The sequence below is a fragment of the Chlorocebus sabaeus genome, chromosome 16, assembly GCF_047675955.1.
Source record: "Chlorocebus sabaeus isolate Y175 chromosome 16, mChlSab1.0.hap1, whole genome shotgun sequence".
Taxonomy (NCBI): domain Eukaryota; kingdom Metazoa; phylum Chordata; class Mammalia; order Primates; family Cercopithecidae; genus Chlorocebus; species Chlorocebus sabaeus.
In genome coordinates this window covers 64,814,255-64,840,222 of record NC_132919.1, presented here as the reverse complement: position 1 = coordinate 64,840,222, position 25,968 = coordinate 64,814,255, and the positions used below count along the sequence as shown (strand labels likewise).

Sequence of the window (25,968 nt, the reverse complement as noted above, 5' to 3'; positions counted from 1 at the left end):
CTGTGAAGAAAGTCATTGGTAGCTTAATGGGGATGGCATTGAATCTATAAATTACCTTGGGCAGTATGGCCATTTTCACAATATTGATTCTTCCTATCCATGAGCATGGTATGTTCTTCCATTTGTTTGTGTCCTCTTTTATTTCACTGAGCAGTAGTTTGTAGTTCTCCTTGAAGAGGTCCTTTACATCCCTTGTAAGTTGGATTCCTAGGTATTTTATTCTCTTTGAAGCTACTGTGAATGGGAGTTCATTCATGATTTGGCTCTCTTTTTGTCTGTTACTGGTGTATAAGAATGCTTGTGATTTTTGCACATTGATTTTGTATCCTGAGACTTTGCTGAAGTTGCTTATCAGCTTGAGGAGATTTTGGGCTGAGACGATAGGGTTTTCTAAATATACAATCATGTCATCTGCAAACAGGGACAATTTGACTTCTTCTTTTCCTAACTGAATACTCTTGATTTCTTTCTCTTGCTTGAATGCCCTAGCCAGAACTTCCAACACTATGTTAAACAGGAGTGATGAGAGAGGGCATCCCTGTCTCGTGCAGTTTTCAAAGGGAATGCTTCCACTTTTTGCCCATTCAGTATGATATTGGCTGTGGGTTTGTCATAAATAGCTCTTATTATTTTGAGATACGTTCCATCAATACCGAATTTATTGAGAATTTTTAGCATGAAGGGCTGTTGAATTTTGTCAAAGGCCTTTTCTGCATCTATTGAGATAATCATGTGGTTTTTGTCTTTGGTTCTGTTGATATGCTGGATTACGTTTATTGATTTGCATATGTTGAACCAGCCTTGCATCCCAGGGATGAAGCCCACTTGATCATGGTGGATAAGCTTTTTGATGTGCTGCTGGATTCAGTTTGCCAGTATTTTATTGCATCGATGTTCATCAGGGATATTGGTTTTATTTGCATCGATGTTCATCAGGGATATCGGTCTAAAATTCTCTTTTTTTGTTATATCTCTGTCAGGCTTTGGTATCAGGAAGTTGGCCTTGTAAAATGAGTTAGGGAGGATTCCCTCTTTTTCTACTGACTGAAATAGTTTCAGAAGGAATGGTACCAACTCCTTGTACCTCTGGTAGAATTCGGCTGTGAATCCGTCTGGTCCTCAACTTTTTTTGGTTGCTAGGCTATTAATTATTGCCTCAATTTCAGAGCCTGCTATTGGTCTATTCAGGGATTCAACTTCTTCCTGGTTTAGCCTTGGGAGAGTATAAGTGTCCAGGAAATTATCCATTTCTTCTAGGTTTTCTAGTTTATTTGCATAGAGGTTAATTATTCTTAATTTTTTTTTTTTTTGGTGGGGGACAAGGTCTGGCTCTATCATACAGGCCGAAGTGCAGTGGCATGATCTTGGTTCACTGCCACCTCTACTTCCTAGCCTAAAGCCATCCTCCTACCTCAGCCTCCTGAGCAGCTGGAACTATAGGTGTGCACCACCAGATCTGGCTAATTTTTGCATATTTTGTAGAGACCAGGTTTCGCCATGATGCCCAGGTGGGTCTTGAACTCATGAGCTCAGGTGATTTACCTGTCTTGAACTTCCAAAATGCTGGGATTACAGGTGGGAGCCACCACACCTGGCCTTTTTGTATTTTTGTAGTGATGGGGTTTTGCCATGTTGCCCAGGCAGGTCTCCAACTCATGAGCTCAAGTGATCTGCCCACCACAGCCTCCCAAAATGCTGGAATTACAGGTGTGACCCACCACACTTGTCCTTAGTTTTTAATATAACACTCCCAGTGGTAATTCTGAAAGTGATTTAAATGCTTTAAATACAGCATAAATGATCAGGTTTTTTGTTTTGTTTTGTTTTGTTTTCAGGCTTAATTCACTTTATTTTTCTTGTATAAAAATCCTATGTTGTAGCCACAGCCGGAGCCTGGGCCCTCTGCATAGACACTCTGGTGTGGGTCTTGATGAGGTGGTTTAATTTCCAAATGTTTTGAGATTTTCTTACCCATGTGTGACTTTTTATCATCTAATGCAACTCTTTTAAACAGAGTAATATTTATACTTCATTTTAGTTAATTTTCTAAAAATAAAAATATGATGCTCTTTAGGATTATTTCTCCGACATTCCTTATTAAAATTTTGACAACTTCTTTCATAAATTGTCTACCCTCCAGTTTTTGTACATCACTCCTCTCAAATAATTTGTAGTCTTCAAACATCTATTTTCCTCTGAAGTCACTGTATAGATATGAGATGTCAAATTTTACTTTTTCTATCAAGTCTTTCCTAGTTACCATAACCCCCTTCTTAATCAGGCAGGACTAATTATTCTCTCATTTGAGCAATATACTGCTCAAATTTTATGACAGAACTTTTAATGTGATAATAAAAACTAACTCTGAGTGTGGAAAAAGCAAAATTTTGTTTTTTCCTGTTCTCTCTCAACAATAACAATCATCAACACAGAAGACTTCTGTGACCAAATGTCTGGGTTTTTCTTCCCCCCCAAACACACCAAGCACCAAACACCAGCTGAATGTCCGCTAATTCAATTCTGACACCATCTACCTGTAGACAGCCTCAGGTCCCACAGGTTAAGGCCTCAGTCTTCAAGACTGCCCTGCCTCACCTTCAGAAACCAGTCACGAGTTTGGGCCTAAGAAACTTCTGATCAACTAGCTATAAATTGGGATTCCCACAACGCTCTACTCAGGTTTGATGAACTTGCTAGAGCAGTTGACTTATAAAAGATATTACAAAGGATAGAGATGAAGAGTGCGTAGGGTGAGGCATGGGGAAAGGGGGGTGTGGACCTTCCATGGCCTCTCCAGGCAAGCCACCTGCCAGGAACCTCCATGTGTTCAGCTTTCTGGAAGCTTTCTGAACCCTGTCCTTTTGAGTTTTTATGGAGGCTTCATTACATAGGCATTACTGATTAAACCATTAGCTGTTGGTGATAATCTTATTATCAATTTACTGGTGAAATTTAATCTTCAGCTCCTCTCACCTCCTGGGAGGTTAGGGGGTGGGGATGAAAAGTCCCAACCCTCTAATCCTGCCTTGATCTTTTGCTGCCAGCCCCTATCCTGAAGCTACCCAGGGAATGCCGGCTACCAGTCAATTTGTTTGCATACAAAAAGATATCACTTTGGAGTTTCTAAGTGTATAAGAGGAAATGAGGTCAAAGCCCAAATATATATATTTCACTATATCACACTTACAAACTTTTGTTTACTGTTTCTCTTCTCCTACTCTACTATAAACCTTTGAGAGTGGGGACTGTGAGTTATTTATCTTTATATTCCCAGTGCCAAGTGTGTTTAGCTATAATGGGAATGAATCTCAAAGTTTCTTGACTAAATGACAAGAAGAATCATAGTTGCATGAACTAAATTCATTATTCTCAGTCCTGAAGGTAAATGAATATATTGATATTATGTCTTTGGTTACTCCTGTTCAAAAGAGTGGTATTAATGGCTAAACATACCACTGTTACACCTGAAAATGGGCCCCCAAACTTAGTCAAATAATGTATTCTGTTCAGAAACACATTTTCAAGGTTTTGAAAAACAACCACTATTCAAACTAGCCTCAATTTATCTTAAAACAGATGCTATCCTAGTTCTTTAGACAAGCAGTCCCCAGTCCCCACACGGAAGAAGTGACAACAGAAAACATTTACACATGGGAAGCATTCCCATGGGCAGATGGGCAGAGTTACTTGTTGTTGTTCTTTTTTTTTTTGAAACAGGGTCTTGCTCTGTTACCCAGGCTGGAGTGCAGTGGCACAATCACAGCTCACCGCAACTTCAACCTCCTGGGCTCAAGAGATCCTCCACCTCAGTCTCCTGAGTAGCTGGGAATATAGGCATGTGCCACCACACCCAGCTAATTTTTTATTTTTTTGTAGAGATGGGGTCTTGGTACCCTGCCCAGGCTAGTCTTGAACTCCTGGCCTCAAGTGATCCTCCTATCTCCACCTCCCAAAGTGTTGAGATTACAGGCATGAGACAATGCACCTGGCTATCTTTTCTGCTATTTCCTCAGTAGATCATACAAAGACACTCTTTTCACCCAAGGTAAAAAAACTAACATGGGGCTGGGCACAGTGGCTCACACCTGTAATCCCAGCACTTTGGGAGGCTGAGGCAGGTGGATCACCTCAGGTCAGGAGTTCAAAACCAGTCTGGCCAATATGGTAAAACCCTGTCTACCAAAACTACAAAAATTAGCTGGGCGTGGTGTCGGGCACCTGTAACCCCAGCTACCTGGGAGGCTAAGGCAGGAGAATCGCTTGAACCCGGGAGGTGGAGGTTGCAGTGAACTGAGATTGTGCCATTGCACCCCAGCCTGGATGACAAGAGTAAAACTCCATCTCAAACAAACAAACAAACAAACAAAAAAACCTAACATGTATGATCAATTGTTAGGCAGGGCTGCTGTAGCTCTTATCAGTAAGGCTAAGTGGAGAATCCAAAATTAGATTAACATCTCTGCTATTTTAATAAGGTCGTAAAATCAGATTATATACTACTCAGCCAAGTAATATTTGATAAACACCGACCAACATAGGTTTTTTAAACTATAAAACATTCTTGTACGGAAATGCTTTTCTGACAGTTTGAATCTTTCTTACTTACCAATATACATGTCCCAACAACGAAAGAGTAAAGCAAGCTGAATCACCAAACTCAGTAACAATATCGTCATGGCTTTTCTGCTTATTAAACACTCCACCAGATAAGATTTGTTCCCCTTCTGCAAGCCTTTAAAATACAAATTTAAAGATTTTTAAAAACCAATATAAAAAGCAGTTCATGTAAACATATTCTTCATTACCAAAGTGCATTTAATTATGGAGACACAAATTTTCTTTCTCTCTCTCTCTCTCTTTTCCTTCCTTCCTTCATTTCTCCCTCTCTCTCTCTCCTTTTCTTTCTTTCTTTAAAGAGATGGGTTCTCGCTTTGTTACCCAGGCTAGAGTGCAGTAGTACAATCATAGTTCACTATGGCCTCAAATTCCTGGACTTGGGTGATCCCCCTGCATCAGTGAGTAGCTGGGACTACAGGTGCACACCACTACACCCAGCTAATTTTTAAATTTTTTGTAGAGACAGGGTCTCACTATGTTGACCAGGTTGGTTTCAAACTCCTGGGCTCATGCAATCCTCTCATCTCATGGGATCACAAGCATGAGACACTGCACCTGGAAAATTTGTTTATTGTAAAAAAAAATTTTTTTTTAAAATTAGGATAGTGGCAAACACGTACTTAGAATCATTTGAGAGGCTGGAAATTTATGATCTTAAAATTTCACTTTTACCGTTAAAAACAGAATCAGTTACATTTAGTCTCTGTATGTACAAATCCAGTCTGAGCAACATATTCATTACTCATGTCAGAAGGAACAGAAGATGATTATTATACTAGGGGAGAAAATATAAATGTTCTTCATTAACAAACATGGTGGTCCTTTTTACTTCCTTAAAATAGAAATGTATATGCAAATTAAACAAGACTAACATATTTTAATTAAAAATTACACACTTAGGCTAGGCACAGTGGCTCACACCTATAACCCCAGTACTGTGGGAGGCCAAGGTGGGAGGATAGCTTGAACCCAAGAGTTCGAAACCAGCTTGAGCAACATAGTGAGACCCCACCTATACAAAAAATAAGAAAATTAGCCAGGTGTAGTGACACGTGTCTGCAGCTCCAGCTACGTGGGAGGCTGAGATGGGAGGATCGCTTAGGCCCAGATGGGGGACTGCAGTGAGCCATGATCACCCCACTGCACTCCAGCCTGAGCAACAGAGCAGGACCCTTTCTCTAAAAAAAAAAGAAAAAAAAGAAGGAACTGGCAAATTACATAAGAAAAATTTTTAAGAATTCAACATTAGGATCTTTGAAATTTAAAAATAATTCAATAACAAATGTCTCAGAAATTTCAGATATTTGAGCTAGCTTTAATTAAAAAGTCATCAATTAGTCACTGGACAGATAATATAGTTATTGATCAATCTATGGTGAGACTTACTTGTATCTCCCCCCTTGTAAACCTACAAGCCAATTATACATACAGGCTTTTACAAATATCTAACACCGTTTACACATGTGACCGTTTAGTCCCTTTTACCATTATTCCATCTCTTACAGTACAGAAAATAATTTAACAGAACCTAACTATCTGTATCTCTAAATGCCTCCAAATTTGGTATAGGGACAGTTGACTTGGTTTAACTATAATGTGCAAAAGAAGTACTCAACAAAACGATCTTAAAAAGGAAACTACAATCACCTAAACACAAGGGTGTTAATCTCAAGTGAACTGGTGGGTTTTTAGGCTTATTCAAATTGGTCTAACACTGAAAGCAAAGAAAACGAAATATTTGTGATCATTTAAGAAACCAATAAGAATCAGTTGTAACTTAAGTTTCTCCAGAGTTAAACTCTATTATTTATTACCATAACAACGACATCTCCATAATATAAATAATAGCATAGGCAACAGTGCAAACATTTCAAATGTTACTGAAATAGATGAAAAAGAGGGAAGAAAGGGAATCAGAGTTTAATCTGAAAAGAATTTTATCCAAAATTCAACAGTGTAAGTAAAACAAAATAGCTAGAAAATATTTTAAAACTTACTTGCTGAGATCAACACAACATTTTGCAAGCAGGTATTTGCATTGTGGTGTAGTACAACTGTGTCCTTTCAACAGTCTATAAGCTTTATATGCCTTTCCTGAGCGGTAATAACAGGTTGCCAGTAAAAACAAGGCTTCTTCTGAGTGTACTAAAAACAGACATTTTTTAAAAAGGCTATTGTTCAGTATCTTGAATGATAATCAGTTTATCATGCAATAAACAAGTTTAGCAAAAAAAAAAAAAAAAAAAAAAAAAAAATTAGGCTTGCTATTTTAACACAAAACAATCACTTATTAATTCAAATTTGAATTATGGAGAAACAGTTTGTTTATAGCAAAGTTAGTTCCTCTGCTCTTGATTACTTTTCTCTATAAGAAACCAAGGAAATAATACAATGAAGACAATCATGGTATTCTCTGTAAATATTTAAGAAAAGCAAACACACACAAATACCCCTGCCTTCAAACAGACTGCCAGTAAAGGATCTTGTTTTTAGGTAATATTTTTCTAATAAATCTTTTGGGAGGATAGAAGTCAAATTTCATTAGCAAGAGAAACCTGAGTGTAAATAAATCTAACTACCAATATGAAGTAATTTCTACATTTAAAAAAGACCAGATTGAAAAAAAAACACTTGTTTTGCTTTAACATCAAATATACATTAAATTATATTTAAGATAAAAATTATAAATTGTGATTGCTCACAGCATTTTAACACTCAGTTGACAGACTTGTATAGTAACAATAATTAAATTACATTATAATGGGAAGAGCTGAGTTGTCTTTCAATCTGTCCCCTCTTTTTACATTAGGAAATGACCCCTGCCTTCTTAATGCGATGTGGCATTTTTCACCCTTATTTAGTCTGTCTCCACCAAATTGATCATCACTTCACTTCTATCCCCACAATCCAGATGAGGGTCTACAGAGGCAACAACAAAGAGGATGGAAAGAGAGGGACAACCACAAAACTGTGCTTCTAAAAATGGGTTGTGTAACAATACCAGTGAGCTGAAGGATCTTCTAAGCCAGTGGCTCTCAAAGTGTGGTCCTTGTACCAGTATCAGCATGACTTGGAAACTTTCTAGAAATGAAAATTTTTGTGTCCCATCTCATACCCACTAAATTAGTAATTCTGGGAGTAGGAACCAGTAATCTACATGGCTAACAAACTCTTCAAGTGATTCAGTGGCATTCTCAAGTTTGAGAACCACTGTTGTAAAGTACAAGACAAACTTGCTACATCTTTCTAAACAGTTAACATCATTCTAAGATTTTGGTAAAAAAGTAATTTGAAATTTTATTTCTAAGTTTTTTGTCACAGATATGCACAAGCAAAAACCAACAGACCCCTTTTTCTCTGGTCCATCTTCTGGTTTTTCATGAAACCACAGTGTAAAAAATAATAAATAGTAAATGATAAGAAATTTTGGCAGATGTGTTTTAATGAGATGTACAGTAGTGTTAGTGCTGCAGGTGCAGAAAGAAAAAAGAATGGGTCGCTCACTGCACTAGGAATAAACTATTAATTTTACTGAGCTACAACTTCTAATTTACATAAGTTAGAAAATTGGATTTCCTCTAGATTTTACAATGGTCTGGTTTCTTTTCACCTTATTAAGTTTTTAAAAACTATTGATTATACCAATAAACAATGGCTCCCACAAACTAGTTTAACTCCCAGTCATAGTAAGGCTGTCTCAATTGTTTACAAATATTTGATTATGTGTAGGTCCACTTTCACGGCAATAAAATTCCCTAATAACGTAAAGATACCAACTATTCTTTTTGTGTGTATGTGTGCGTGTGTAATTTTAGTGTAATATTGCAATTAGCTTTATGAAGCATAATAACTTAAAAATTATATGTTCAAATGGGAATATGGATTGGTGATTTAGGCAAAACTTAAAAATAATGAAACTGGCCAGGAGTGGTGGCTCATGCCTGTAATCCTAGCACTTTGGGAGGCTGAGGCAGGCAGATCACCTGAGGTCAGTAATTCAACACCAGCCTGGCCAACATGGCGAAACCCGTCTTCTACTAAAAATACAAAAATTAGCCAGGCGTGGTGGCACATGCCTGTAATCCCAGCTACTCTGGAGGCTGAGGCAGGAGAATCGCCTGAACCCAGGAGGCAGAGACTGCAGTGAGCTGAGATCGTGCTACTGCTCTCCAGCCTGGGTGACAGAGCGAGACTGTTTAAAAAATAAATAAATAAATAAATAAATAAATAAATAAATAAAAGTAATGAAACTATCAGATAATGAAGTAAATCCAGAGCAATCTGAAGTGTTATGACATGGGTGGTTTCTTAGGCTCCTCACAAGTAACTTGGCAGCAGAAAAAGACAACAGTACCCCAAACACAATTAATGAACCAGTGGAAAGCAGCCATAAATCTAAAAAGCACAGAACATGTTTACTGGATAGGATCGACAAAGATTTCTTTTTTTTTTTTTTTTTTTTTTGAGACGGAGTCTCGCTCTGTAGCCCAGGCTGGAGTGCAGTGGCTGGATCTCAGCTCACTGCAAGCTCCGCCTCCCGGGTCCACGCCATTCTCCTGCCTCAGCCTCCCGAGTAGCTGGGACTACACGCACCCGCCACCTCGCCCGGCTAGTTTTTTTTTTTTTTTTTGTATTTTTTAGTAGAGACGGGGTTTCACCGTGTTAGCCAGGATGGTCTTGATCTCCTGACCTCGTGATCCACATGTCTCGGCCTCCCAAAGTGCTGGGATTACAGGCTTGAGCCACCGCGCCCGGCCAAAGATTTCATCTGGAACAGTAACTCCAACTAATGGATAATGACTGTCTGAAATGCCACGTTCAGAAAAATTCTTGAGGCTGATCATGGCCTAGCTACTAAGTGTAGCGATCAAAATAACAGGATCCAGAAACAGTTATTGGCATGCCACTTATTTACCATCCTTTCTCTACAGACTTAATTAAAATATGGGATTAGAATTATAAGGTCCATAATATGTTTCATAATCATGAATGAAGTTAGCATTGACTCCATTAAGTCACTCTTAAAGTAATATTGAGAAATCAATCATGTACTAGTTAAATTATGCTATGTCCATGTGATGAAAAATACAGACACAGAAAGATTTCCAGAATGTACTGTTAAAGTGAAAAAACAAACAAATTAAGCCTGTAATCCCAGCACTTTGGGAAGCCAAGGTGGGAGGATCACCTGAGGTCAAGAGTTCAAGGCCAGCCTGGCCAACATGGTGAAACCCCATCTCTACTAAAAATACAAAAGTCAGCCTGGTGTGGTGGCGTGCACCTGTGATCCCAGCTACTTGGGGCGCTGAGGCAGAGGAATCACTCGAACCTGGGCGACAGAGGTTGCGGTGAGCCGAGATCGCGCCACTGCACTCCAGCCTGGGCAACAGCGAAACTCCGTCTCAATAAATAAATAAATACATAAAGAAGTTGTAGCAACACTACTGAAGTTCCTCTTCTTACGAACAGGTTTGGCTTCAAAATTGGAAAGGCCTTTTGAATTTAAGTCCAAAACAATTAAGAGGGGTTTAACCTTGCATCCTCCAGATACATTTACATCAAATAGAAAGGTAAATTAGTCCTTCAATGCTTTTAAACCAGACAGACACCTCTTCTTCATACTGATGTATAATCTAAATAAGCAGCCTTTCTAAAATGGACCAGTTTTGACAAATTTACAATTTGTTGAGGTAAGTGTTCTCAACCTAGCCTTGATAAACTACACAAATATCAAAGAAGCCCTCAGAGGTTAGAGTACTCTGCTGGCTACCCTATCATGAACTCTGATGTTGTGTGTATTTAATGGCAGAGAACATATAGAACCTTCTATGATTAGTGACATATGTTTTAAATTGATTATCTGGGCCAGGCTCAGTGGCTCACGCCTGTAATCTCAGCACTCTGGGAGGCCAAGGTGGACGGATCACTTGAGTCCACGAGTTGGAGACCAGCCTGGCCAACGTGGCAAAACCCCATCTCTACTAAAAATACAAAAATTAGCCAGGCATGGTGGTGCATGTCTGTAATTTCAGCTTCTTGGGAGGTAGAGGTACAAGAATCGCTTGAACCCGGGAGGCAGAGGTTGCAGTGAGCCGAGATCGTGCCACTGCACTCCAGCCTGGGCAACAGAGTGAGATTCTGTCTCAGAAGAAAAAAAATAATAATAAAACAAACTGATTATCTGTTAAGTTTTTAAATCAACTATAAGCAGTATGGCACGTGTATTAAAGTACCGAATGTCAAGCTAGACTGCTTGGGTTCAGATTCCGGCACTTTAACTTACTAACTATGACTTAGGGTGGAGCTACTTAACTTCTCTGACCTTCATTTTTTTTTCATCTGTAAAATAAGGACTATGATACTACCTTTAAAGGTTGCTGTTAGGATTAAATGACTTAATACATGTACAGCAATTAGGATAGCATCTGACACATAGTGAAGGCTGTATGTGCTATTATTTTAATTATTGGCCTTCTCTTAAATTTACAATACCTGAGTAGATATTTGATATTAATGCAGGGGGTACATAAGTGTCACTGAGCCACATGCTCAAGTAATTCTATTTCATCATTAACCTTTTTTTTTTTTTTTTTTGCTGTTTTCATTTGTATGGAGGCTGTACGTTTCTTTTATTACATTATTCATTCTGTTGTTCAGTCATTTCTACTGTTGAACATTTCATCCACATATGCAACTTTAGCATATTAACACTATTCTCAATGCTTATCTTTTCTACATTTATTTACATCCTGCATTTCAATACTAACTGGTTTTATACAAAACTGTTGTTAATGATGGGGTTAATAGTACTCTGAAGTATTTTAAAACCATGCTTAGAGTAAAAAGACCACAAATAAAAGAGGGCTGGAAGAAGTTTTAAAAGGTTCCTTAGTGTTTGAGGCAGAAAATGGCAATATATGAGGAGAAAAAAGACGGCCAAATTGTGCAGGGCTTTGTAAACTATGCAAAGATTTAGCAACAGATCCTTACAACAATTAGATACCTCTGAAGGGTTTTAAGAAGGAACATAGATTTGGGAGGGGAAAAGGAATAGGCAGGGAAGGGGAGATAAGGAAAATTCAGTTAGTGGTATCTTAGGTTAGATTTGAATATATTGAGTTTGATGTGTCTGTGAAACATCCAAGTTAATTCAATGAAAATAGTTGAGTCTTGGATCAATAAAGGCCTAAAAATGATACATTATTCCACATCTTTAGTAGAATTCTGGATATTCTTTAATATTGATCTTAACACAATCTGCTAAATAGTTTTTTTATATGTTACCATTTGTACGCATATATTTCTGTGAGTTTGGGCTCTCAGTATCCTGGTTAATAGAAAAAAAACAGATGCTGAACGTTTTACTCTGGTTCAGTTCTCTCCCACTGAGCCTAATTTACTAAAATTGATACACCCAATGCAATCTATACATCTTATCCACTAATCACTAAGACAAGCAGAAAATTGGTGAACGATTTTACGGTCATATAAAATGTACTCAAGCAGGGCGCAGTGGCATGTGCCTGTATTCCTAGCTACTTGGGAGGGTCGCTTGAGCCCAAGTGTTTGAGGCCAGCATGGGCAACATAGGGAGATCCTGACTTTAAAAAAAATGTTTAAAAAGTACTGATATTAAAAAATAAAGGCCAGACACGGTGGCTCACGCCTGTATTCCCAGCACTTTGGGAGGCCAAGGAGGGCGGATCACTTGACACCAGGAGTTCGAGATCAGCCTGGCCAACATGGTGAAACCCTGTCTCTACTAAAAATACAAAAATCAGCTGGGCACGGCCGCGGGTACCTATAATCCTAGCTACTCAGGAGGCTGAGGCAGGAGAACTGCTTGAATCTGGGAGGCAGTGAGCCAAGATTGGGCCACTGCACTCCAGGCTGGGTGACAGAGGGAGACCCTGTCTGAAACAAACAAACAAACAAACAAACAAAAACATTTTGCAGTGTGGGATGTAAAACCCACATTAATTTAAGATAAAACACTAGACCTTAAGCAATTTTGAACTTTGGGCTAGGACCCTCAAAATAACCTAGGAATACATGTTGACACAGGTTTTCAGCTGTTTCTCTTTCTTTTCCTTTCACTAGTTACAATCCTCTTAGTCTCATAGAGTTCCATAGATAGCTATTACTTATGAAAAAAATGCACACACAACTTATGTCTGGTTGATTTTCTGAACATAACTTATTTTACACACAAACACACACACATATACATCTCCAAAGACCTATCATAGTAGCTGCATTAATGTATTTTTTTCCTCATAGTCTAACACTATTTCTGTTTGTTCTATAGCACTTATTTCTATTCATTCTTAACAGTTAATTAACAAAGGAGAAAAACCTTGGTCAAGGGGATCAGGTACTGGTGGTGGGAAGGAAAAATACATGCTTACAACGGGGGAAGGGAATTTACTGGAGGGAGATGGTAAAATTAGGACAGAGTTTTTCCAAAACAGCAAATCTCAACTCAATAGTGGACTGTGATGTCAATTTAGTGATTATCAGCCTACATTAAAACAACAACAAAACCACTCAATGGAAAATATTAGACTGTATCATATCTAACAAGGGTAAAAATATCTGGCCAGGCACAGTGGGTCATGTCTATAATCCCAGCACTTTGGGAGACAGAGGTGGGAGGATTGTTTGAGATCAAGAGTTTAAGACTGCACTGAGCAACATGGTGAGATCTCGTGTCCTCAAAAATACAAAAATTAGCCGGGTATGGTGGCATGTGTCTGTAATCTCAGCTACTAGGGAGGTTGAGGTGGGAGGATTGTCTGAGCCTGGGAGGTCAAGGCTGAAGTGAGACGAGATCACATCACTGCACTCCAGCCTGGGTGACAGGCTATCTCAAAAATAAATAAATAAATAAAAATAAAAATAAGAAAAAAAAAAAACCCACAAAACCCTGAAAAGTCACTGTATTAGGATATGTTAGGGGAGAGAGGGAACCTGTAAAGGACTTTCTATGTGCCAGAAACTACAGCAGACTCTATATATTTTACTGTATTTAGTCCTTAAAACTAATAGACATTTCTCTTCTATTTTAAAGATAAGGAAAATAAGGCTCAGAATGACTTTTGATTAAGATCAAATGGCAAATGAGTATCTGAGTTCAGATTCGCTTTTCTTTTCTTCTTTTTTTTTTGAGATGGAGTCTTGCTCTGTTGCCCAGGCTGGAGTGCAGTGGTGCGATCTCAGCTCACCGCAACCTCCGCCTCCCAGGTTCAAGCAATTCTCCTGCTTCAGCCTCACGAGTGGCTGGGATTACAGGCATGCACCACTACGCTGGCTAATTTTGCATTTTTTAGTAGAGATGGGGTTTCTCCATGTTGGTCAGGCTGGTCTTGAATTCCTGACCTCAGGTGATGCGCCCACCTCGGTATCCCAGATTCTCTCTTATATCATTCTGCTGTTGTTTCTTTCTGATCCCACAGTCTCAGGCCGACTATAAATCTTGAGAGAAAGACAAATGAGTGACAAAGAACCAGTGAAACTGAGAAATTATTTCAAGAATTTGACTTACAGAAGATCCTACCATCAACTGCTTTAGCCTCATGCCTTGCTGGATGTCTTTCTCCAAATATAGAAACTGCTACTAGTGACATAGGAGGCCTTTGAGCAAACAGGTAACATCTAGCATATCAACTGATACTGTCCAGCCAAGAAAACAATGTTGCCAAGAATTCTGAGGTTGGTTCAGTGGGAATGAATACTATAATGGATTAGTGATGGCTACTATGGTTGCAAATCAGAGAAGTGGTAAGTATTTGCTACCCTTGGTAAAGGGGAATCAGACAGATCTACTAGTTACTGCCTGTGGACATTAGTCTCAATTCTCCATCCGGAAAATGGCAATAGCAATGTCTATTTGACAGGATTATTGAAGATTAAATTAGTAACTAATATTAAATACTTAGAGTACCTAGTATACAGTAGGAAATCAATAAATGATAAAATTATTGTTATTATTATTGAGCCAGGACAGTATCTGCTCTTACTACAATTAATTCTAAAATCTTTCCTCATATAAATATGGTTTAACAGAGGCTGGGCGTGGTGGCTCAAGCCTGTAATCCCAGCACTCCGGGTGGCTGAGGCGGGTGGATCAAGAGGTCAGGAGTTTGAGACCAGCCTGGCCAGCATGGTGAAACCCTGTCTCTACTAAAAACACAAAAATAGCCGGGCGTGGTGGCGGATGCCTGTAACCTCAGCTACTCAGGAGGCTGAGGCAGGAGAATTGCTTGAACCTGGGAGGCAGAGTTTGTATTGAGCCAGAGGTTGCACCATTGTACTCCAATCTGGGCGACAGAGTGAGACTCCAACTCAAAAAAAACAATATGGTTAAACAGAATGGTTAGGTTCTATACTGAAAGAAACTAATATTTACTGAGCAAGTTTCCAAGTGCCAAGCATTGTATCAGGCACATAAATAATGTGGATTAAACAGCTTTATGTGGACTAATCTGGGAATCTTGCCACCAATTCTATGGGAAAATCTAATTGAATTCTAAACCATGAATTTACAATTTTTAAAAGCCTAACTATAATAAACTAGAAACTGCCTATTCTTTAACAATAAACAAATACAAAAAGGAAATACTAGAAATAGAAAACAGTGGCCGAGTACAATGGCTCACATCTGTTACTCCAGCTCTTTGGGAGGCTGAGGCAGGAGGATCACTTCAGTCCAGGAGTTCAAGGCTGCAGTGAGCTATGATCGTGCCACTGTACTCTAGCCTGGGCAACAGAGTGAGATTCTGACTCAACAAAAATTTTAAAAATACAGCAAAATATGAGGCCTGCCTAGGTATCAGTGAAAATATATTTAAATAGATTATTCACAGTAAGTATCACTTTTGCATAAGTGAATGGAGTAGATTAATCTATTGTATAATCTTCTTTCTCAGTCTTTCATTCCTTCTGATCTGTCTAATCTTTTCATTGGGACCTTAAATTCCTGCTGCTCAGATCTTCCTCACTTTTCTCACTGAATTCCCATTCTCCACCCAGGACCTGACAGCTCTCTCACACGAACAGTAATCACCTTACACCCCATTATCTCAGAGACAAGGTAAGACTGGTTTGCACTTAACTTCTCAAAACTACTTCCAAGCATTGATCTTCGTCCTTTTGTAAAATTTCCTGCCCCTGAGGTTTAGGCCTTGTTCTCCCAATTCTCGGCTACTAAACGCATACTGTTTGACTTGTAAATTCCATTTAAAAGTATATAACCCAAGGAAATGACTCAAAAGGAAAAAAAAAAAAAAAGCTGTATACAATGATCTACATCAGCATCTTAGAAAGGGAATTATAATAATGATGGAAACAAAACATACATTATCAGTGGTGTTTATTAAGCATTTATTACCAAGCCAGATGGCTAAGGGCTTTAAATATACCATCTCATCGAATTTTTCAATTCTAAGAGGCAATGATTATTTTATAGACGAAATGCCTGAATTTTCAGTTATTAAAGTAACTCGTCCAAGGTTATAAAACTGTACATTTAAGTGACAGGTCAGGATTTGTTCCAAGGCTACAGGGTCTAAATCCATGTTCTTCACCATAGAATACAGACTATTTTCTTAAAAAAACCAAAAAAAAACAAAACTATGTGGCATGGTGGCTCATGAGTATAATCCCAGCACTTTGGGAAGCCAAGGCAGGTGGATCGCCTAGCTCAGAAGTTTGAGACCAGCCTGAGCAACATAGCAAAATCCTATCTCTACCAAAAAAAAAAAAAAAAAAATTAGCTGGACGTGGTGGTTTGTGCCTGTGGTTCCAGCTACTTGGGAGGCTGATGTGGGAGGATCGCTTGAGCCTGGGAGGTAGGGGTTGCAGTGAGCTGAGATGCTCCCACTGTACTCCAACGTGGGTGACAGAGGGAGACCCTGTTTCAAACAAACAAACAAACCAAAAAAACCCCAAAACAACAAAAACCCTGGGGAAAAAAAAAACCCTACAGATTGAAAAATGATTAAGTAAATCATAGCATATAAACCTGAATCAACTCTATATAGCTATTAAAAGTAGTATGTAAGGAAACTACACAAATAAAAAGATTTTATGAACTAGTGTCAGTCAGAAAGAAAAAACAAGAGAATGATATCTAGAATCTTGTTACAGTGATAAAAAGTTATGGAATTTCATATATGTTATTCATTTATCATTCTACAGCAATGAATAGATTTCAAACCTTCTGCATAAAGGCGTTCTGCGAGGAAAACCGCATCTCGGTAAGCATAGTGGTTTAGTGCTTGCCATATAGCAGCCTGCAAATGGAGGAAAAAAGAACATAAATATACATACAGACAGACTTTCAAGGTAACTACTAGCACAGAGCCTTATAGTGAATACTGAAATTAATACTCCTAATTTAAGTGATAAAACCCCAGTGCCCACAGAGCAAACTCCAGAGTGTGCTGGGTAAGGTTCTTCACAGGGTGGCTCCTAACACATCTGAATTTCCTCACTTAACTCTCTGTGGACTTGTAGGCTTCCGTGCCTTTGTACATCCTTTTCCTCCACTGGGCAATGTGGGCTCCCCTCACCAATCTCCCCTTATAAATTGCTCGTCCCTAAAGATTCAGCTTAAATAACATCTGCCCCCATAAAGCTTTCCTGGCTGATGTCAAGCCATTTCTTTTTTAAGATACCTCTTCTAGTAAAGCACTCACAACATGGTTACTTGTTAACAGGACTGCCAACCCTACTAAACTACAGACCCTTAGCAGCAGTGGTTCTCAACCACTTTATGTGATATACACGACAGAGATATTAAAATGTATGTCATCCTCCCACAAAAACTTCGCTATCTATTACCTTTAATGCCACTCAATTCTCATCCACTCCAGGAAGCATATTGGAATGCAAATGAGTAAAGTTATCATAGGAATAACCTTTAATTTTTTGAATATGTTTTCTCTTTTAGAATTATGAAACATATAACCTAAAGCATATATGAGATAGAAGGACATTTTAAGTAACAATAACCAAAAACATTTAGGCCCATGTACTCACCACCCAGCTTAAGAAATAAAATATCTCTGAAACTCCCTGTGCACTCCTTGTTGATAACAAAACCTCTCCCTGCCCCAAAGAGGAAACCACCACACTGAATTTTCTTGACCTTTCTCTTGGTTTTCTTCACAATTTTATACATTTGTACATATCATCTCTAAGCAGTATAACATTTACTTCTCCCTGTTTTTGAACTTTAAATAAATACAATCATATTGTATACATTCTGCTATGATTTGCTTTTGAAATCCAATGTTTTGAAAATTCATTCTTGATGTGTGTAGCTAGAGTTCATTTGTTTTCATTGCTGAATAAATAATATTTCCACTGTATAAATATATTGAAGTCCTAAATGTATTTTATCTATTTCACAGCATGTGGACATCTGGGTTATTTCTAGGGCTGTTTTTTTGTTTTGTTTTTCCAATTATAACAATGCTGCAACTGTCTTAGATTCATCTCCTGGGGTACATGTTTAAGAATCTCTTCAGCCCATTTACTACTAAAGGTGTGAACCTTTAGTCCCAGTGACCCAGAAGGCTGAGCTGGGAAGACTGCTTGAGTTCAGGAGTTCAAGGCTACGATCACTGTGAATAGCCGCGGGAGTGCAATAGGAGCAAGACTCACATCAAAAAACACAAAAAGAATCTCTCCAAATTAGAATATATATTTAGGAATAAAATTACTGGGTTGTTGAATATGCATATGTTCATCTTTACTAGGTAATGTCAAATCATTTTTAGTAATAAACTACTTTTGAGATATCTCACACCTGATCATGATACAAGTATTATTTTTTACTTTTAGCACATACACCAGCTTATAATTTGTTGAATAATTTAATAAGGTTACAATGGAAACCAGTAAAATCTGGTTACTGATCACTAGCTAACATTGTACCAGTACATCTAAATTATATTAAGTGATTAATATGCCTTAGATACAGTAAAGACTCAATAAATTTTGTTGAACAAGTAAATGTTTAATAATTCCGCAATGAGTATTATTAATTATAATTTAAAAAATAAAAGTAGTTAATGACTTAGCCTTTTCTATTTCCTCAAGAAAGAACAGAAATGAACTTAGTTTGGGGTCTCCAGAACCTCTTGTTTAACCTTTGTTTATATAGCTTAAATTTTAAAAAGTCTCAAAGACGTCTAATTTTACCATTCCTATCTAGATACAAGGAAAAAGATGAGATTAGGCTCCATTATTATACACTCTAATTGCACCAAGTACCTTTCCTTTGTAATACTTCCCACTGCTGTAATTATGTATTAATTTAGGAAAGTATTTGAGTGATGTTTTCCTCACCATATTATAAACTCCACAAGGTAGGGGCTACGTCTGTTTTTGCTCACTATTATACTCCCAGCATCTATTATGTGCTTTTAAAGCAGGTGCTTAGTAAATGTATGTTGAATGAATAAGCAAGTCATCTTTAACTTCTGGCAGTCTTCCGCTGTTGACACTCTTATACGTTAGTCTTAGCATTAAGTTTCTTTGTATTCCTAGATGCATATCTAATAATTAAGAATCTCTGGGAGTCTCTATTGAAAGAAACTCTGTGATAAATAGAAGAATTATTTTTTCATGCAAATAATTACCACCTAATTACTCCTTTATGAAATCTGGGATTTCCTAAGAACTTACATGTTTAATTTTGTTGTAAGTGAAAGAAAATGGTGAGCAGAACGAAGATACCAAAGATTTGATGTTTGGAGAGATGCTCAAATTTGTGTGCCAGCACTTCCAGTAGTGGGACTTTGTGGGAAATACTCAACTTTTCTCAGCCTCAATCTCTTCATCTGATAAATGGAGTTTATTTCTTGGAGTTGTTTTGTGGATTAAATGAAATGATCCATTAATAATGCTCCTGGTATACTGTCACACATTAAGCACTTGGAAAACCTTTTTCTTGCTAATCTCTTAATATAAAGAAATTCAATAAATATGTAGTTTCCGTTACATAACATCTCCCCAGCATACCTGCTACAACTGCTTATTTTGCAACATATAAGCCACAAAAGACTCAAATGATTTATCAGCTATTTTACTACTATGGACCACCAGGAAAATTTCACACATATATACTAAAGTCATAAGGTCCTAGAACTTCGAAATTTTTTCTGTCCTTTTAAAATTAAAGAAATGGGGGCAAGGGCTGGGTAAAAAAAGAAGGAAAAAAGGTATCATATTCAAGAGTTGTATCCATTTCTGACTTAAAATCAAGCTTTGCTCAGAACATCATTCCTTTAGCACCAATTCTTAAGAGCATCAGAAAAAACTTTCCATGTAGAGAATCTCACATACTGCTTCCATCCTGCTTTGCTTAATCAATTCTAAGATCCTGACTGACAGTGTCTCTTGTGTGGGGATTGAGGGGAGAACAGATTATTCTCTAACGCACTACAGATTAGTAGCTGATGATGAACAGGGCTAAAATCAGCACCTCTGCCCAACTGATGGTGTGGGCCTTCCCCTAAAAGAACAACACCCAGTGCATTACCGCTAGAGTTCTACAAATTAAAGCCAGATGGGTAAAATGCTGCTAAAAGAAAGTTATGAAGCCAAAAAGAACAACACTCCTCTCCATCTCCCCTAAAAAATGTTTCAGAGAAATCCGACTGGTTAATGGGTTAGTCCCCAGGTGCACTAATTTAAAAGATAAATAAACAACAGTTTAAAGTTGTAAAATTCCTTATCAGCTAGCTATTCTTAAATATAAAATATTATTTAAAATATAAACAAACCTCTATAAGTTGTACTCAGACTTAAATGTAATCACTATAAATTTTTCTTTTCTTTTTTTTTTTTTTTGAGACAGAGTCTCACTCTGTCGCCCAGGCTGGAGTGCAGTGGCCTGATCTCGGCTCACTGCAAGCTCCACCTCCCGAGTTCACGCCATTCTCCTGCCTCAGCCTCCCAAGTAGCTGGGACTACAGGTGCCCGCCACCACACCTGGCTAATTTGTTTTGTATTTTTAGTAGAGACGGGGTTTCACCGTGTTGGCCAGGATGGTCTTGATCTCCTGACCTTGTGATCCACCCGCCTCAGCTTCCCAAAGTGTTGGGATTACAGGCGTGAGCCACTGCACCCAGCCTTTAATCACTATGAATTTTTTGTTAGAGAAAGCTTATTATAAAAAAATTTTATACTTGTTTTTGTTAAATATTTTATACATTTTGTGTTCTTGTTTTTATCAAAAAAGCTGTCTTTATTTTATTTTATTTTTTAAAGAGATGGGGTCTCCCTATGTTGCCATGTTGGTCTTGAACTCCTTGGGTCAAGTGATCTGTCTGCCTCAGCCTCTAAAAATGCTGGGATTACAAGCGTGAGCCACTGTGCCCACTCAGCTGCCTGTTTTTAAAGACCATAAAAGAAATGGATAATAAAGGCTTCAGACAATGTAAGAAAATGTAAAGAAAAAAAAAGTAACTGTTGAAATTTCATATTATACATTATAACTGAATTTCCAGGATACTGATTTAGTTTAGATGCACATCTCCTGGGTTCAGGCACATCAGTGGTTCTTTCTCTGGGCAATTTTGCCTTCTTACTCCCCAACTAATGCCCCAACATTTAGCAATGTCTAAAGGGTATTTTTGGTTGTCACAAATGGAGGGGTCATCCAGTGGTTAGAAGCCAGGGATGCTACAAAACATTCTACAATGCACAGCTTCCAACAAAGTATTAGCTTGCCCCGAATGTCAATAGTGCCCAGATTAAGCAGCCCTGGTCTACATGATCATGCAGTTGGACTATTCTACTAGTCTGTATGTCTAACTCTTGTCTTGTCCTCCGTTTCCAACAGCACCAGATTAATATTCCCAAAGTGGTGCTTTTATTACGTAATTCCTCTGCTCAAAAACTCTTCTGCTCATATAATGGTTATTCATTACCAATGTACATTAAATCTAAATTGCTCATTGAGTAGTGAAAATATGTTACTCTTTGAATTCATGTTTTTTTTAATTATTTTTTTATTTTTTAAATTTTTTTTATTATACTTTAAGTTCTAGGGTACATGTGGATAACGTGCAGGTTTGTTACATATGTATACCTGTGCCATGTTGGCGTGCTGCACCCATCAACTCATCAGCACCCATCAACTCGTCATTTACATCAGGTATAACTCCCAATGCAATCCCTCCCCCCTCCCCCCTCCCCGTGAATCCATGTTAAATGCTATCCCTGAACATTTTATCCCCAGCCAAAAGTACTTCTTCACCATCTAATGATCTCTAAAATAATATCATGTATATGGTACCCAATTGCTATATTGCTTATTAAATCAATTTTTGAAAGGCTTATTTACAACTTCATCCAACACTCCTGTGAAGTCTTGCTTCACCCGGGAATAATTGCTAAATCTATATAAAATCTCTTTGCTTCTTTTTAAAAAACCAATTTAATCAGGTGACTTTTATAAATATCCAAAAAGCTCTCACTGAGGTCACTTAGCCTAGTGTGTCTTTCCAAATAGTTACTATTAAAAATAAAGGAACTGACAGAACTTCTGCCTCATATTTGAGACTTTTGTAAGGACTCAAATATAAAGTAATACTCTTCTGAGAAGTAGTAATTTGAGATGGAGTTTTAATTTAGGCATATATGGTATATCAGCCTGGCCATTCTATGTTAAAACTTTAAAGAAAAAAAAAATGCAGAAAACAGTTGTTCATCTTTTCTGTGAACTTCTTCCTAAGCCTAGTAATACCATCAACTCTGAGGCATTCCAAGAAAGAACAATTTTCCAACTTACTCTCATTGCTTTCCAAATACATGCAATCGGTCATCATAGTTTTTTGTTTTTGTTTTTTTTAAAATAAAGACAGTATCTTATATGTCTGTCCTATTTTTATTCTCTTCCTAATTCTTTCCCATTTGTAGCACTATCCCTGATCATTGATCTTTATCATTGTAAAGTTGCTTGTTCTTCTCACTGCTCCAAATCCCTTCTTGAATGGCTTCTTCTTATACTATACAACCAAAATTTTTACCTAGTTATATCCTAAAACTTTCTACCACTATCTCAAAAATCTAATGGACAATGCTAGTATGAAAAAGAAGCAAATCTGACATTTAAGCCTTAAAAATATTGAAGTGTGTTACTGCTAAGAGTACTTTAAGGGCAAACAGGAAACCTGATGGGTACTATCTAGAAATAGGATACATATTCCTTTTCTTTTCCATGCTTTTATTATTTATTTATTTATTTATTTATTTATTTATTTATTTTGAGACGGAGTCTCACTCTGTTGCCCAGGCTGGAGAGAAGCGGGACCATGTCGGCTCACTGCAACCTCCATCTCCTGGGTTCAGGCAATTCTCCTGCCTCAGCCTGCCGAGTAGCTGGGATTACAGGCACCCACCACCACGCCCGGCTCATTTTTAAATATTTTTAGTAGAGATGGGGTTTCCCCGTGTTGGCAGGGCAGGTCTCGAACTCCTGACCTCAGGTGATCCACCTGCCTCGGCCTCCCAAAGTGTTGGGATTATAGGTGTAAGCCACCGCACCAGGCCTTCCACGCTCTTATAAAGTCTGAAATTATTATTAAATGGTGGTTATCGTCTATCAGTGCAACTAGTTTATCACTTTAGAAGACTTCTGGGGCCAGAGAAGTCAAAAAAAAAAAAAAATCATTATTAAAACAAAATTACAAGAATATGCAACAGAAATTAAATAACTTGAGTAATCTGCTTATCTATTTAAGTTCATGTTAGGCCTTAAAAAATTATATAATTACCTCATCTACAGCCAGAATAAAAAAAAAAATCTTAAAAGAAACTATGCTGGTAAAAAGAAATAGCTCTAGAAAAACCGATACAACTTACAGACAGGAAAATTTCATAAGATATAATCGTAACGTTTTATTAATTCAAACACTAATAGCTGCTATATGTAAACAGCTGGAGAAGAAGCCAAACTAGAAAAATTGAGTATTTCATGCTGCTTAGAAAAATGAAATAAATATGAAAGTAGTGACATAATAAAATATTTACTATTTGATACCTCAAGCCTTTTAAGGGCAATATGAAGGAATTTCTAAAAATCGGTTTGCTTTATAACTTCAAAATAAAGTCCAAGACTCAGTGACAGTGGTTGATAGAGGTCAATTCTGATCAAGTCAAAGATCACATGGTGGGAGGAAGTCTCCCAGACCTGGTCCATTACCAAGGCACAAAAGATTCAGTTTCTCCAGATGTCAGAGGGGAAAATGACTTGGCACTGCATCACAGACTTAAAACCCAATAGGGTTCCTTTAATGCAACACAGCACTGTGCGTCAAAGCATACCTTGGTGAAAGGGCAGTGAAACAGACACAAACACCACTATTTGTCTTTCATTTCCTGAATGCCTTATAAATATGCACAACAAAATGCTCCTGATCCCCATCAGAGAGGATGAAAACCACCCAGATATGCCCTTTCCACCTCCTCCCCTGGTATTGGTGCTTGCACCTCAGCACTGAGGCTTGGAGTTGTCTTCTCAAACCATCATTGTCCGGTGGGAAATTCACCGAGAAAGGAAACGTGGGAGAGGAAGTCTGTTACCAAAATAGAAATTAGTATTAAAGACACCGATCCTACTCTCCCTCCACTCTCTCACATAAGACAAAAATAAAAAAACCTCCGCAAACTTGCCCTACCATCGCGAAGATCATACAAGCTCCGATCAAATGTGCTTCTCGATCATCTTTTAGGCAAGAGAGCGCCTGGGGTGCGTTTTCGGCCCCTCATCTCCCAACCCCAGTCAAGCCAGGCCCCTGGACTGACAGGAAGGGCTGGCCGGACGTTGGCTCGGACGGGAAAGACGGTTATTCTCGCCGAAGCCGCTCACACTAAGGGTGAAGTAACGTAGGGCCAGAGGTAACACGGCTTAGGCTGCGGGCAAGGCCTCCGAACTGACGGAAGACAGGCAGGACTCGGCAGCAAGGGAGGCGGGAGAAGCAGCCAGGCCTAGGCCGCACCAGGCCGCGGAGTGGCCCTACGCTGCTACCCGACGGAGGCTGCAAGCCAAGCCTCAGAGAAGAGGGTTATCATTACCTGAACGGGTTCCTGCAGCACCGTCATCCTCGAGGCTTAGGCCCACTTTCTGCAGTGCCTCAGGCCCCCCCGGTAGCGGCTCCGGCCCGGCCAGCCCCGGCTCATTTAAACTCACCAGCGACCGTTACCGGGGGATGGGGGAGGCCGAGCGATTGCCGAGTGCTTCCGAGCGGGACACGGAAATTCCCGAAGCGGAGAAAGCCGAGCGGGAGCCAGACGGAAAAGCCCGAAAGGGGTCGGAAATACCCGAGGGGGGTCGACGAGAGAGAAAATCGTTGCCGGAAATTGTCGAAGATTCCCGGAAACTACCGAGTCTAACCCAAAGCGTAGGTTTTCTTCTCAGCCACGCCTTCAGTCACGCACACCACGCCCAATCGGCCGTCCCAGGGCTGGGCCACGCCCAATCGGCAACCAGCAGGCTGGGCGTGGCGTGACTGAGCGGCCCGGGAGCGTTACGTGGCGGGGCTGCAGGGTGGATTCGCCACTCAGCCCTTCTGGGTTAATTGGTGTGCTGTGGATTATAAAGCAAAGGGTGAAACAGCAGAGTTTGGGGCAGACTTTAATGAATCAACAAGTATTTGTCTATTGAGTTTAGATCATTCGTCCATTCCAGAAGTATCTACTCACGGCTCTGGGGAAAGCTAAAGAAATTTGGAAAGATTGCCACTCCAAAGATATTAGGATAGTTTCTGTCCTCAAGGAGGTTAAGGTCTATTTAAGGGAAAAGCAGTGTAACAGAGAACGCTATATTATGTGGTGCCTATTATAAGTAATATAAAAAAGTCAGGGAGGGAAATTGTGTTAAGATGAGGAAAGTTTTATGGAAGGAAAAAGTTTAAACTGGAGTTTGAAGGATGGGTAGAATCAGAGGAAAAATAAGTATAGGAAAGTGAAGGAAGGAAAAATGAGATCAGCCTGCTAAGAAGGCATTAATTGGAAATAGTTACTTAGGTGAAGAGATCATGGAAAAACTCAATAGGCCGTTAGAAATTTTTATTTTTGATAGGCGAGGCATTCCACTGTGGTGGGAAGAGTAGGGGGTAGGAAATTCAGAGGCCTGATTTTGAATTGTATCTTTAGCACTAATTAGTCATAGGTCCTTGGCAAATTACAACCTCTCTGAACTTGTGTTTGCTTAGTTTGAAAAAAAAGGATTAAGGGAATTTGATGTATTACAAGTGTGGCCGTGTCTAGCACGCAATGTAGACTCTCTTGTATTTCCTTTCTGCTCCTCCTCTCCCCCGAAGGAGAGTGAACTAG

General features: G+C 38.8%; 1 protein-coding gene across 4 annotated transcripts in view; it reads right to left on the bottom strand.

Moving 5' to 3' along the window:
• CDC27 (cell division cycle 27) overlaps window positions 1-24,858 on the bottom strand; it is a 66,708-nt gene extending 41,850 nt beyond the window's left edge. For 3 of the 4 annotated variants that reach the window (XM_008012275.3, XM_008012277.3, XM_008012278.3), the window contains exons 1-4: window positions 24,709-24,858; window positions 16,835-16,910; window positions 6,615-6,762; window positions 4,607-4,732 (exon numbers count right to left, since the gene is read on the bottom strand). In XM_008012275.3, the coding sequence (XP_008010466.3) occupies window positions 4,607-4,732; window positions 6,615-6,762; window positions 16,835-16,910; window positions 24,709-24,735 (377 nt within the window). In that variant the 5' untranslated portion in view covers window positions 24,736-24,858. The remainder of the gene's footprint in view (window positions 1-4,606; window positions 4,733-6,614; window positions 6,763-16,834; window positions 16,911-24,708) is intronic. The other variant, XM_008012276.3, reaches the window with a different exon arrangement.
• Between the last annotated feature and the right edge of the window lie 1,110 nt (window positions 24,859-25,968).